At 43.0% G+C, this 14,641-nt stretch overlaps 1 protein-coding gene across 1 annotated transcript in view; it reads left to right on the top strand.

Moving 5' to 3' along the window:
• SCML4 (Scm polycomb group protein like 4) overlaps positions 1 to 14,641 on the top strand; it is a 95,721-nt gene that overhangs the window by 70,660 nt on the left and 10,420 nt on the right. Inside the window, exon 6 of the mRNA XM_037520176.1 lies at positions 11,716 to 12,006. Coding sequence (XP_037376073.1) covers positions 11,716 to 12,006 — 291 coding nt within the window. The remainder of the gene's footprint in view (positions 1 to 11,715; positions 12,007 to 14,641) is intronic.

The following is a 14,641-nucleotide window of genomic DNA, read 5'->3' as shown; positions in this document are numbered from 1 at the left end:
TGCCCACGGTAGCTGTAGTTGGAGACTCCATCCCTGCATGGTTGTTCCCTGGGGCCTGTGCCGGGTCCTGAGGTTGTACATGCAGGTTATCAACACCATTACTTGCTGATCACACTTCAGACTGGGCTAAAGTGACAAATTGTGCTAAAAGGAATTGAAGCAACTTAGGAAACCAGTAGGCTTCTCAGATAACCCTCACGAGTGCTCTCCTATTAGTGGCTGGTTTCTGGATCTTATACATAAGCAATAAAACTTTTGCTGAAAAAAAAAATCCCACTAACTTCCTGGCAGAGAATTGGACAGACATTCTGTCACAGATCCATCCTAGGTGCTGCTAAATCGCTAAATACAACTTCCAATTTGAACATACAGAGTCCAAGGGGGAAACAAGTCCCCATTTCCTGTCTGCGTTAGTTTTTTACTGCTGTGTAACAAATTACTCCAAAAGTTAGTGGCTTGAAAAAGTTTGATATCTTGTAGTTTTTGTGAGTCTCAGGAGTTCGTGTGCAGCTCACTGGGTCTCTCTGGCTCTGGGCCCCTCACAGGCTTCAGACATCTTTAAGCTTAACTAGGGAATGCTCCACTTCCCAATTCGTTCACGTGGCTGTTGGCAGGATTGAATTTCTCACCAGCTGTTAGTTCCTTATACAGCCATCTCCACAGAGCATCTCCCAACTTGGCAGCTTGCTCCATCCGTGTGAGCAGGACCAGAAAGTTCTGTGAGCCTTCCTGAAAGTCAGGATGCCCACTTAGAACCAAAATTTACAAGATGTCCTTTATTTCAGGGACTTGAACATTTTCCTCATTAAGGATCACTTTTAATTTCTCTAAAGTTCTATGAGAGATTAAAAAGTTTGGGGACTTTTGAGAACGCCACCATGACTGCAGATGGTCCTCCACCTTCACCTTCCCACACCTCTGGGAGTCCCCATAAATCTGAGGTACATAAAGCTGGGTCTGGCAAAGCAGCCAGACCATGGAGAAAGCAGAGACAGTACCTGCTTAATTCTTGAGACTGAAAGGGCATCCATTCTTTCAAACTACTTTCAAAAGGCAAAATCGCCTTTGGGCAAAATTTCCGTGGGAGTTAACCAACCCATAGACTTATAACAAAATCTTAGCAAACCGAAAACATCATCGAGGAGGACTCAAGAAATTCAGGTGTCAGGCATTAAAAAATATGGTTGGTTTCTGTGTGTCTAATTAGGGGAGAAAAAATAAAATGTACTTAAATGGACCAGAGGGGAGTCATAAGGTTGATCCTGAGGGGCTGAGTGATTTGAACTTAGAGAAAAGCTTAAAGAGAAAATCCATACTGGCCAGGGGGAACCAAGTTAATGGAAAATTTAATTGAATCGAATGAAATGCTAAGCCTTGTAGGTGGTGTTGCCTGGTGCCCTTTGAACCAGGAAGGTTGGGACAAGAGGCCACAGAGGCCCTCAGGGAAAAAAACGAGATGAGCTTATCTAAGCGCAAGAACAAGGGGCGGGACTGAGCCTGAGAAAAGAAAGTCTGCAAACCTCCACCGGAGCCTCAGAGAAAGCCAGCACGAGGGCAGGGAGGAAATCTGCTGGTTTCTGTGCCAGGAAGCCCCTTGGAGGGCCTGTCCGACTCCCACAGCTCTGAGCAAACACGTGCTGGGCACCTGCAGGGCTGGACAGAGCATGTGAGTGCCTGCCAGAGGCTGCCTGGTGGAGGAGGCACAGCTACCCAAGGTAGGAAACAAGGCCCCTGGTCCCTGGGGGTGAGTGGGGGAGGAGCACTTCCACTATTGTTCTGGGGCCTTCCTCCTCTTGCCCCTCTTCCTCTTTCTGCTTCTCCCCTTGTAGGTCTCTTTCTGTGTGTTCCAGGGTTACTGGCTATGCTCCTGAGGTGGTGGCACCTGGCTGAGCATGGGGCAATGGTTAATCCACAGCTATTGGGTATTTTCAGACTGGCTGTGTTCCTTTTTTAACTGGGTTTCAGGATGAGGCATCTGTGGGGCTGCTTTCTCTTGAAAAGCAGCGAGCCACACTGCTCACACCTGGAACCCTCTGGACACTGGACCAGAGGCTTGACCTTCTTGCCAGCCTGGGCAGGGCTGTGTGGCCTGTTGGGCTGGGCTCACTTGTGGGCAATGGCTGCCAGCCTTGGAAAATTATGAAGGATGTGGGGAATAAAATGGGGAGTAACTGGTAAGTGTGTGCATGTTAGGGAGAGAGAAGAAAAAAAGAGAACTGTTCAGTGCTGGGAAGGAATAGTGAGTATATAAGATAAGATGGGAATTTGGGGGTTAAATATTGCATAAATAGGTTTTATTTGAGAATAATTTTGCAGACAGTGTTATTGCTTTGGAGGTTTCATTTAGTTAGAGAATGCAAGTAAAGTGGCATTTTAATTTTTAAACAAAATCGTCCAAGCTCATTTATAGGTCTTGTGTCCTAAATGAAAACAGGTGAACATCAGGCGAAACTAAAACTCCATAATTTTGTACCTACTGGTCCCTTTTCCTTCTCTGTGCAGCTGTCACTGCTTTGGAATCTCTTTCTTTCTTTCTTTCTCTGGCTCTTGGTTTTTTCCATACTGTTCTTCTTTCACTTCCGACTACTCTTTGGAGATTCTCCACATCCAGGTGCTCATGCTTGATCCTCTGGGGCTGCAGCATGTGGTCCTGGCAGCCTAGGGTGCAGGGACATTCCCAGGGGCAAGGGTGAGGGAGGAGCCAGAAGCACACAGGTGCCAGACTCAGAGCCCTGGATGTGTGTTCCCCAAACAAGGCAGCTTAGACTAGTTCAGATTCAGAAGTGTGTCTGTCCCTTGAGACTTGAGTGGGTTTGAGCTCTTCTAGAGTGTTCTTTGGCCTCACTAATAGGCAGACTTTATACACAGCAGCTACAGGAAACCATAGTCCACAAACAGCTTAGCTTTGGTGTAAAAGGAATGTCAGGGTCTCCTGAAATTACCCAAGACGCTAACCCCTGGAAATGAGGCAGCCTTCTTTGAATTGCCATTTGTGTTTGCCTTTCTATTTAAGCACACTCTTGTGATTGTGGAGAAAAAAACCAGATTGTTCCTTTTTCTGGAGGAAAGACTTAATGATTTACAAGTACATCATTAGTGTTGAGTTAAGCCAGGGTTATAAAAGAGAGGTGCATGAAACCCCTGTTTACCCTGCTTTGTTGAGTCAGCGTTCTCCACAGCGATTAAATGGTCTCCAGTAGAGGCTGGGTAGGATTCCCCTGTGTAATGAGAGGTGCCAGGAAGACAAGACAGCTCATTTCAGATGAGAAGGGATTTTCTAAGAATCCAGGAGAAAAGGACCATGAAGTGAACTTCAGCCCTGAGGATCACCCCGGTCTGTGCACGGGAGTCTGGATGCGGGCTGGGTGGCTGAGCCTGACGCAGAGCACAGGTCTGTGGCCCCATCTGGTGTTCACTCACAGTCAGCTGCAAAACCGCTGGAGAGTGTGGTTCTGCTAGTACAGATTTGGTCCTTTCTTTTACCAACTTTACATAACGGATTTCAGTAACAATTTAAATGGTTGAATTTTCAGCTGCTAGAAATTCTGCTTTTGTTAATTCACCCCCCCCCCCCGCAGTTGGAGGACTTCAGTTTTGAATAGTATAAAAGATACTTATGCCACGGTCATCTTTTTAGCTGAAGTATGAGCATGTGGTGTTAGATGTGACAAGGAACTTTCAGGCAATAAGATTTTATAGCACAATGACTCCCTGTGAGGGAGACTGTAAAATCCCTTCTGGGAAGCTTCAGATAAGTGGTGCAGTTATTTACCTTATTTTCCTCTTAATACCACCCTGCTTGAAAGGAGGGGTTGTCTCTAGTTCAGTGCATTTCACTGTTAATCTCCCACCTGCACAATTTTGGTTATGTCTGAGTAACGCTTATACAAGTGTTCACTCAAGATACTCCTTTCAATTGATTCATTTCTTTCAACTCTAGCATTTCATATACATCTTAGTCATCTTAAGCAAAGATGCCGTGTCAGTGAAATAAGCTAATTACTTTGTAAATGTACACCAATATATATGACTACTAACAAATAATGTTCACCTGTTATTGTGTCTCCCAAAAATATGTATGTCCAAATTCTAACCTCTGGTGCCTGTGAATGGGACATTCTTTGGAAATAGGGTTTTTGCAGATAACACCACTTTCAGATAAGGTCATTGTGGGTTCAATCCAATGACCAGTGTCCTTATAAGAAGGAAATTTGGACACAAACACAGATATAGGGAGAATCCCATGTGGCAACAGAGGCAGAGATGGGAGTGATGTATCAATGGTGGAACAGCACCAGGGATTGTCAGCGCCTGACACAAGCTAGGCCAGGCCAGGAGTAGCCTTCAGAGAGAGCATGGCCCTGCCGACACTTTGGGTTTGGGCATCTGTCTTCCAGAACTAGGAGAGAATACATTTCTCTCGTTCAAGCCACCAAATTTGTGGTACTTTCTGTAGCCTTAGGAAACAAATACACTGGGACACACTTAACCCTTGGGACAATGCTGGGCTGGGTGCTGTGTGAAGGGCCTTTTCAGTCCCATGGTTGAATAATGATGGGCTACATCATAGCAGTCAATTTCACACTCAGGTATAATGTGTCAGCACCCCTGCTTATAGAGGTGAGGAAAAGGCTATGCTGGCCCATAGTAGGTTCTCAGTTAATGTTAGTTTTCTTCCTCACTCCATTTAGGATGCAGTCTAGTATATAGCTCTGTAGCATGGTCCTTTTTGGAATTACCTCCTTATGTCTTCTGACCAATAAGAGCTCTTCCCTGGGTCATGCCAAGAAGAGATAGCATAGAGGCTGTTCAGGTGCGGTGCAGAGTTTCAGATTCCTGAAGTTGTCTTGCAGCCCTGCATTGCCAGGAAGGCATGAGGCACAGAGCACGCAACCATTTGGCTGCTCAGCTTATCTGTGTCCTAGTGGCTAAGCCTGTGTATTAGACTTGAGTGTACGACTCTCTTAAGAACGTGTTCATAGGGCCTCCCCGGTGGCGCAGCGGTTGAGCGCTGGGTTGCAAAGCTGCCCACAGCCTCTGCAGCGCCAGTTCAATCCCCGGCCACCGGTGAGGGTCCCAAATGGTACGCAGACCTCGCCTGCCGCCCGCTGCTCCCCTCAGCAATGTACTTCGTCAGTCGGCCTGCTCTGCTCTCCCCTCTGGCTCTGGTGAATTCTCTCACCCTCCCACACTTCTGACTGTACCCAGTGCTTGTATGTATAAATAAATAAATAAATAAATAAATCTTAAAAAAAAAAAAGAACGTGTTCACAGTCTAACACTGGGTTTCTGCAATCACTTTTTTTTTTTTTTTAAAAAAAAAGGCTTATTAAGATATACTTTATATATAATTTAATTTCACATTTGAAATGTGTAACTCAGTGTTTTTAGTATATTCACTGATATGTGCAACCATCACCCCAGCCAATTATAGCACATTTTTGGCACCTCAAAAGAAACCACATGCTCTTTTACTATCAGTCTCTGTGCTCTCAACCTCCAAGTCCTAATCTACTTTTCATCTCTATAGATTGGGCCAATCCTGGACATTTCATATACATGCAAGTCATTTCATATCTGGTCTTTTGTGACTGGCTTCTTTCACTTAGCATAATATTTTAAGGTTCATTCATGCTGTAACAAGTGATTATGCTTTGTCTTTTTTTGCCTGAATAATATTCCATTGTATGGATGTACCCACCTTTTGTTTATCCACTCACCTGTTGATGGCCATTTGGGTTGTTCATACCTTTTGGCTATTATGAATTGTGCTTCTAAAAACATTCATGTACAATTTTTTTGTGTTGATAGTGTTTTCATTTCTTCTGGACATGTACACCTAGAAGTAGAATTCCTGGATTATTTGGTAACTCTATTTTTAACCATTTGAGCAAGAGCTAGATTGCACCATTTTACATTCCTACCAGCAATGTATGAGGATTCCAATTTCTCTGCAGCAATTCCAACACTTCTAATTGGCTGACTTTTTGATCATACCTGTCCTATGAATGTTTTTGGTTTTTACTGCCACGTATTTATTCCTTTCTTTCTAAAGGAAACTTTATAATCAACGGGAATATTTAACAACAAAAAGCGCGAACTGTCCTTGCTTCTGACCAGGTTCCCACTCTAAGCAGAAAAGGACTCTTGAGCCAGACTGTCCAGGTTGAAACCTCAACCTCGTCACTTACTGGCCACGTCACCTCGGGCAAGTGATTTCACCTGGACCCAAGTCCCGTGTTTGTAAAATAAAAGCGGAACCCACACACGACAGTATTACTGGCTAAAGCAGAATGAGACTGTGTGAAAAGAAACGTAAGACCCGACACACAACTAAGAGTGCCACAGGTGGGATGTTCCCAATGGGCACGACACTGCAAGCGGGGAACACGCCATCTTGGCGGTGCTGTGGTGTCCCAATCAGGAAATCTGGGCACCGTCAGACAGATCTAGGAACCACACACGTTCCCACAGAGAGCAGAAGTGGGGGCGGGGGCTGTGACCCAGTAAGCGGCTGCCTTGGGATCTGAGACCCTGTGGCAAACGGGCCAGGTCCTTCAGCTTCCCTGGGCTGCTGGAAAAGCTTCCTAAATAAGCATTAAATTGTGTGAAGTGGTACTTCATTATGGTTTTGACTTGCACTTTCTACTGACTGGTGATATGGGACTTGTTTTCATGTGCTTATTGGATATCTGGGTCTTCTTTAGAGAAACATTTTTCAATCTTTTGTCCATTTCTTTTCAAATGCATCTCACTTTTAGTAAGATCCTCTATGCATACATTTAATTGCTAATAAAAATTGAAATAGCACATCATACATTTTAGTACAATTCAAATTTTTAAAAACCAGAAACTCTAGCTAAATGACCCTGCCCCTATTATGCTGTAACCCCAGTAGGGGTTTTTTTTTTTTTTTTTTGGTTGTTGTTTTTTAACATTCCTCTGTCACAAGTGGCTGCTTCAAATGCCTGTGTTGGGTTTCATCTTACTGACTTCAAGCTTCTGAACTACACACACAAGACCTATTAATGCTTCTTGGAGACAAATAAAAAAGTGGCACTCCAGCATATTGAAGTCATTCAAATGCAAGCTGTATTAGATTCCTAGTAAGTTACTGGAATCAAGTTAGAAAAGAGATGCAAGAAAAAAGACATCGCAGAACTAAAATCATAGGTTATCAAAATACTGCCCTACGGTCCAACAGAGCAGAGAGGTGCTTTCCCAAGCTGCTTCATAGTGACCCTTCAATTACTATCAAGAATGAACAGTATAGCAATAAGGCTTATGGCTAAATCGATTCCTTGTTATAATTATTCTCTATGCTGGTCTTCTCCTCAGGAAGCTCTCTAAGATACAGGCAATAATGACAGCTACACTGAAAGTTTTTAATTCTTTTTTTTAAATCTCCACTTCCTTCAACCATATTTCTTCTCAACACAGAGAAAATTGATTGCGGTATTGGTATCTAATTTTACCAGCCATTCCCTCAGTTCTTTCTAAACAGTCACCAGTATGCCTACTCCCCTCCTGTTATAAGGTCTGCCATCACCAATCCTCTGTAAATTGTTTTCTTGGTCCTGCTGCTGGAGTGAATATTCTGGCAGAGGGAAAGAGATTTTGATACTAGGGTTGAGAGTCAAGTTACCAAGATTCTTTATTAATGCTTCTGAGATAGGTTGAGAGGCAGCTGAATCTTTGTAGGAACCGTCTTCGGTGGACATTAGAAGACTGGTTGGGTTAAACTTTGATGAATCCTTTAAAAGTCTAGTCACCTAGACTAGGAGCAACTCTAAGACCTTTGTGTTCAGGCAGAAGGTGATGTTCAAATTACAGCAAAGGAGCCTGGAAAAAAATAGATAGCCAAGAAAGGAATAAGAGAAACCTGAACTCCAACAAAGCACAGTGAAAGAATACTTAACTCACTTTTAAATTGGATTTTCCTTTTATTGTTGCATTGTAAGAGTCCCTTAATGTACTTTGGATACAAGTTGAAGAAAATTGCAGATATTTTCTTCCTCCTTTGGGTTATCTTTTCACTTTCTTGATGATAGCAAAGCACAAATTTTTAAAGTTTAAAGTTTAAAATTTTAATAAAGTTCCAATTTCTCTCTCTCTCTCTCTCTCTCTCTCTCTCTCTCTCTTTCTCTCTCTCTCTCCCTCCCTCTCTTTTGGTGTCAACTCTAAGAATGCATTGCCAAACCCAAGGTCATGAAGATTTACTGCTTTCTTTCTAAGAGCTTTGTGTTTTTGCTCTTACATTTTAGGCCTTTGGTGCATTTGGAGTGAATTGTTGGTGTGTGCTGTGAAACAAAGGTCTAACTTCATTGTTTAACATGTGACAATTTAGTTGTTCCACCACCAGTTACTAAAAGACTATTTTTTTCCCTGTTGAATGATCTCAGCACCCTTGTTGAAAGCACTTGAACACACACATGGGTTTACTTCTGGGCTCACAATTCTATATTGTTGATCTCAGGACCACACTGTATTTATCACCATTGTTTTGTAGCAAATTTTGAAACTGGGAAATATGAATACTCTACTTTCTTCTTCATTTTGTATGATTGTTTTGACTATTCTTTGTTCCTTGAAAATCCATATGGGCTTAAAAATCAAATTGTTAATTTCTACCAAAAAAGCTGAGATTCTGACAAGATTTGCTTTGCCTCTGTAGATCAATTTAGACAGTATTGACATCTTAACAATATTAGGTCTCTGATACATTAAGATGGGATTTCCCTCATTTATTTAGATCTCCTTTAATTTATTTCAACAATGTTATGTAGTTTTCAAAGCATAAGCTTTACACTTCTTTTGTTAAATATATTCCTTAGTGTGTTATTCTTTTTAATGCTATTATAAGTGGAATTGTTTTCTTAATTTCATTTTCAGATTGTTAATGCAAGTGCATAGAAATGTAATTGATGTTTACAAATTGATCTTGTATCCTGAAATGTTGATGAACTCTATTTATTAGTTTCAGTAGTATTTTAGTGGTTCTTTAGGATTTTCTACATATAAGAGATAGTTTTATTTCTTCCATTCTAATCTATATGCCTTGTATTTTTCTTAATTGTCCTTGCAGAAACCTCCAGTACAGTGTTAAATAGGAGTGATGAGAATATTCATTCTTCTCTTGCTCTATTTTTAGGTGGAAAAGCATCCAGTCTTTCATCATTAACTATGATGTTAGCTGTAGATTTTTTTTTTGTAGACATCCTTTATCAGGTTGAGGAGTTCCATTCTATTTCTACTGTATTGAGTAATTATTTTTTAATCATTAAAGGGTGTTGTATTTTGTCAAATGATTTTGCTGCATCTGTAGATTATCATGTTTTTTATTTTATGAATGATATACATATTGATTTTCAGATATTAGACAAACCTTGCATTCCTGGGGTAAATCCTACTTGGTCATAGTGTATAAGTCATTTTATATGTTACTGGATTTGTTTGCTAGTATTTTGTTGAGGATTTTTGCATCCATATTCATAAGAGATAATGATCTATATTTTCTTTTCATGTAATGTCTTTTTTTTTACTTTTTTGGTTTTGGTATTAGGGTAGTAGTAGCCTCATAGAATGAGTTAAGAAGTATTTACTCCTCATATTATTCTTCTTGGCTGCCATAACAGAATACCACAGACTGGTCACTTAAGCAATTTATTTTATTTTCTCGCAATTCTGTATGCTAGAGGTCTGAGAATGACCTGCAATCAGAGTTTCTCTTCCTGGCTAGAGGACAGCCATTTTCATGCTGTGTCCTCACATGACCTCTTCTGCGTGTGCATGTGTGCCGGTGCACGCAGAGAGAGGGAGTGTTCTCTCATATTTCTTCCTCTTCTTTTCAGTCCTGTCTTCTTAATCGATTCTACCCTTAAGATCTCACTTAACTCTTGTGACCTCCTTATAGACCTTCTCTCTAAATATGGTCACACTAAGGGTTAGGGCCATTAACCTAAATGATTTTTTGGAGGGATGCAATATAGTCCATACTCTCCTCTTCTATATTTTGGAACAGTTTATGAAGCATTGGTTTTAATTCATCTTTATATGCTTGGTAGAATTTGTCTGTGAAGCCATTTAGCCTCTGCTTGTTAAAGGTATACTCAGATTATCTATTATTTCCTTTTGAGTTAGTTTCAGTAGTTTAGTAGTTTATTCACTTCTTCTGTTACCCCCTTTATTGACATTTTGTTGTTCATAGTATTCCTTATTAATCCATTTTATTTCTGTTAGAATAGTGATAATGTCACCTCTCATTCCTGATTCTAGTAGTTTGAGTCTTCTCTCTTTTCTTGACCAATCTAGCTTAAAGTTTCTTAATTTTATTGATCTTTTCAAAGAGTCAGCTTTTGGCTTCATTGATTTTTTTCTATTATTGTTCTACTCTCTAATTAATTATTCTGCTTGCTTTAGATTTTTTTTGCTCTTCTCCCCCAGTATTTTAATGTGGAAGATTAGATTATTAACTTGAAATCTTTCTTCTTTTTTAATGTAAGAATTTACACTTAGAAATTTCACTTTAAGCAATGCTCTAGCTGCATCCTACCCACAATGACATTAATTTTTAGGCATGCTCCACATGCAACCCCATACATGAAGAGACCTGCTCTCTTCTTAACATAATAAAGTATTAATCTTGCAATACCTATATTGTAAGAAGAATCCATATAATGCAGGGATGTTTGCATCTTGTAGCCCCAAATGTAGTTCCCCATTGCCAACCTTGGAGGAGTCATTGGTTTTGTTATTCTGGTGCATTTTTGAGGGCGTCAAGATCTGTTGTGGTCATGTCTAATATAAATACAGTTAATGATTGAGCTAGGCAGAAATGATCTTGTCTGGAATTGGAAGGAATGAAGAGAAGGAATTACTAGAACGCTTTCCTTCCTCATTCTGTTACCTGAACTTTGCTCCTAAAAACAAAACAAACCCTCCTGTACTACTTGGTCACAGGTGTAGCTCACAATCAGAGTTCAACATGCTGCAAAGTTGAGCTTTAAAAATATAGAAAATTTTGATTTATTTGGGGCAAGAAAGCTGATGATTAGGCGGACAGACTCTTCAGGTACTCTGCATGAGCTTTAAAGTGGCTCTTTATCTCTGATTTGCAGGGTTCAGGAGACTGTGGGGCCCTTCAGATCAGTATTTGTGTCCCCACTTTGTTACCTTGGACAGAGGTTAGTGCCTGCATGGTATTAGAACTAAAAGTGTGGGGAGAAAGGATGTAGCATCCACCTTTGTCACCACCCATGTCCAAGTTGAGTCTCATAACTCTGGGACATTATGGCTCCTGGACCAGGTGAAAGTCCAGGAGTCCTGGGCCCTGTGAAGGAGACAATTGTGATGGGCAGTGAGGGAGAGAATGGGAAGGCTCAGATGAGTTGTCAGAGATGGCTGGAGGGGCAAAGACATGGAAGGAAAAAGATCTGTTTGCATTTTATGTTCCGATCACCAGGATAACCACTTTCTCATCTGAGCAGAGAGGTACACATCTCCTATTCCTGCAGTAATAAGCCTTGTGGATGAGGCATATGTCTCAGTCTACTGAGTGGAGGGATTTTTGGGATTACGTCATGGCTCCATCACTCATCCTCATCCCCACAGAGAGTGGCACCGAGGCCTCTGGGGAGAGGGTGCCAAGACTGAGCACTGGGTGCCCTCTTGAACTGCTCTCTGATCTCTGCTTCTCTGCCCTGCCTTCTTGCTTAGCAAAGACAGTCACCACCGAGGAGTGCCTGGTGAACCCTGTGGGCATGAACCGCTACTGTGTGGACCCCTCCGCCTCCACCTTTAACCACAGGGGCTCCCTGCCCACCTCCTCCTCACTGTACTGCAAGAGGCAGATCTCTGGAGACGGTCACCTTGCGGGAGGCCCAGCCGCCACTGCCATTGGTCCCCGTAGCAGCACCATGTCCTCTGGAGGCACCTCAGCACCTGGTCTGAGGCCCCCGGGCTCCAGCCCCAAGAGAAACGGGACCTCGCTTGAAGGAAACAGATGTGGTAACGTAATGCATGCGCTCACTTTCCCCTGACTTGATGTCTTCTGTCCTCATCTGGGGTACCACTGCATGTAGCGGGGGACTGTAACTGATTGAATATGAGACACTGGGAAATTAGAAGTTTCCATAAGCCCCTTCATGGATTTTTATTATTCTCAAAGGCAGCTGACTTCAACCTTTGACCATAATAAAGAAAACAGTGTAGGGTGTAGGAATAAGTAGACTCCAAAGTGTACAGTAGAAGTTTATTTTTTCGTGTAAGAATCCAAGATGGGTGATTCTGGCTGGTAGGTGCATTCCAACAGGGACCCAGAGTCTCCATGGGATGGCTCTGCTCTCTCCTACAACCTCATGCCCTGTGCCTCTAACTGGCTGACAGGGAAGGACCCAGTGGAGGCAAGGTCTGGACTGCTGTCACTGTAGGGATAGCTTGGTGTCTATTCTGAAATATTTTTGAAATCATTTTGAATCTTCAGTATTTCATTAGTGAGCAGAGGCTCTAGAGGGCAGTAGGCAATCACAAGGACTGTGGAGCCAGATAACTGGGCTAGAATCCTAGATCTGTCACTTCCTGAGTATGAGAACTTTTTCAAGTCTGAACTTGTCTGTGCCTCAGTTTCCTCACCTGTGAATTTGAAGTCATAATAATAGCACCTACCTCCTAAGTGTGTGGGGAGGGTTAAGTAAGCTTCCATATCTAATACAAAGCCTAGGGCAGAGTAAAGAGCTCCAAATATGTCAGTAGTCACAGATCATGTGGATATACCCCTCAATTGATCATAACCCATCAACTGCGAGAACTGGTGAAGAAGGGCAGCCCAGACTAAGGGGCAAGGGACTCTTCTTTTTGCCCCTCTGGAGTGTCCTAACAGGCTGGCTCCTTTGGCAAACTACATTTCTGTTCTGAGACTTGGACCTTCCCAGTGGCCCTGACAAGCCGCCCTTTTGAGCTGTTTTTGTATGATCCAAGATCCCCCCAATGCTCTCCTCAAAGAGCCTCACTCCCCAGACAAGCCTCTCCCCACTGAGGAGGGGACAGCAGCTCTGAGGGACAGGGAACAGAGTCCCACAGCCATAATGCTCCTGCCAAGTGTAGAGGAAGCCAGAAACTCCCTCCCCCTCAACACTGTCACACAGGGCCATCCACCAAAAAAAATATTTGAATGGACAGACAACTTTGACTCAGCCAATTTGAGTCTCAGGGGAGAGACACTGCTATCTGATCTCTAGGAACAAGATCTGGTACAAACCAACACCCTAAAGTAGAGGAGGGGTCAGCGTCTCCTTCATAGGGTTATCCCCAGAGTCAGCATAATATCTGGCATATGGTACGTGTTCAATAACCATTCACTGTCTCTGTGCCCCCCAATGCCCAGTGCCCTCATGTCGTCCCACTGTTGAAACCCTCCTCCTGGTGTTCCTCTGTCCTTTTAAATGTCTTTCTTTGAACTTCTTCTCCTTAACCCAATACCCACTTTCTCAGGATGGTGATCACAGAATACCGTGCTGATTGAATTGACTCTGATCCTAAGAATGTTGCCACTTTTTGTAAAGGAGACCTGTGTTCTCTTCCATTCAAGGTGGTGAAATCTCAGGCCCTTTGTCTTAAGTAAAGGCAGTAAGAGAGAGGCAGGATTTGGATGGAGAACTTTTCTTTTTATCATCTTCTAGAGAATGATCTGCTTCATCCCCCTGTATCTGGTGTCTGGGAGCAGGGAATGCAGGAAGGGGATGGGGATGAGACCAGATGGGATTCCACCAAGGTCCTGAGGTGTCCTTGCATCCCAGCTTCATCAACCCGTTCTTTTTATTAACCAGGGCTGCTACACATTTGTAGAATGGAGCTCCATGTATGTTTTGCTTGAACAAAGTGAGCATAACTAAACACACTTGGAAAACATGGAGCTAAACCAAACTGAATTGAGTGGCAGTATATTAAAGGAGGAAAGACAAGCACTGGCCTCCTTACCATTTCTTGCCTGGCTGCTGGCCTGGGTGCCTGCTCTGCACCCTCGGAAGGATGGTTCAGTCTTTCCTCCACCCAAAGAACTGCTCAGTGTTCCTTTGAAATTGCATCCCACGTGGAAGCAGCTGGCATTAGGAAAACCCTATCTCTTTAAGAAGGTTTGACCCAAGTCGTGAACCCTGGAAGAGACCTAGAAATGCATCTCCCCCCACTGTGCTAATCAAAATGGCTTAAAGGGACCTCCCTGGTGGCCTAGGGGTTAAGGCTCAGCACTCTCAGTGCTCTGGCCAGGGAGCTGACCCACATGGCGCAGCAGATCTCTCCCGTCTTGTCCATTTCTCCCCTCAGCAGTGTATTGCAGTAGAGCTTCCTGTTCTGCTCCCCACTCTGTTTCTGGTGAATCCTCTCACCTGCTGCACCTCTGGCCTGTGCCCCGGTTCTATGCAAAAAATAAAAAATAAAAAACAAACAAAAAGGCTTAAAGCCACAGAAGCCAGAAAACTGCCTGAGGCGATGGGCAGGAGGGTAGGTGTAGATGGCATGACAGATGTCCCTGCCTTCTCCTCGTGTGAACAGGGACCTGGCCTCCTGTTGTCACGAGAGTGGATCTGTTGCCAGTAGGGACCGGGGCCTAGTAGGCACGGGGGGCATGGATGCACAGGACACACTT

The sequence above is a fragment of the Talpa occidentalis genome, unplaced genomic scaffold (genome assembly GCF_014898055.3).
Source record: "Talpa occidentalis isolate TD23 unplaced genomic scaffold, MPIMG_talOcc4v2.1 talOcc4.2, whole genome shotgun sequence".
NCBI classification, from domain to species: Eukaryota; Metazoa; Chordata; class Mammalia; order Eulipotyphla; family Talpidae; genus Talpa; species Talpa occidentalis.
The sequence above is the reverse complement of the archived record's forward strand: the minus strand, read 5'-3'. Positions and strand labels throughout refer to the sequence as shown.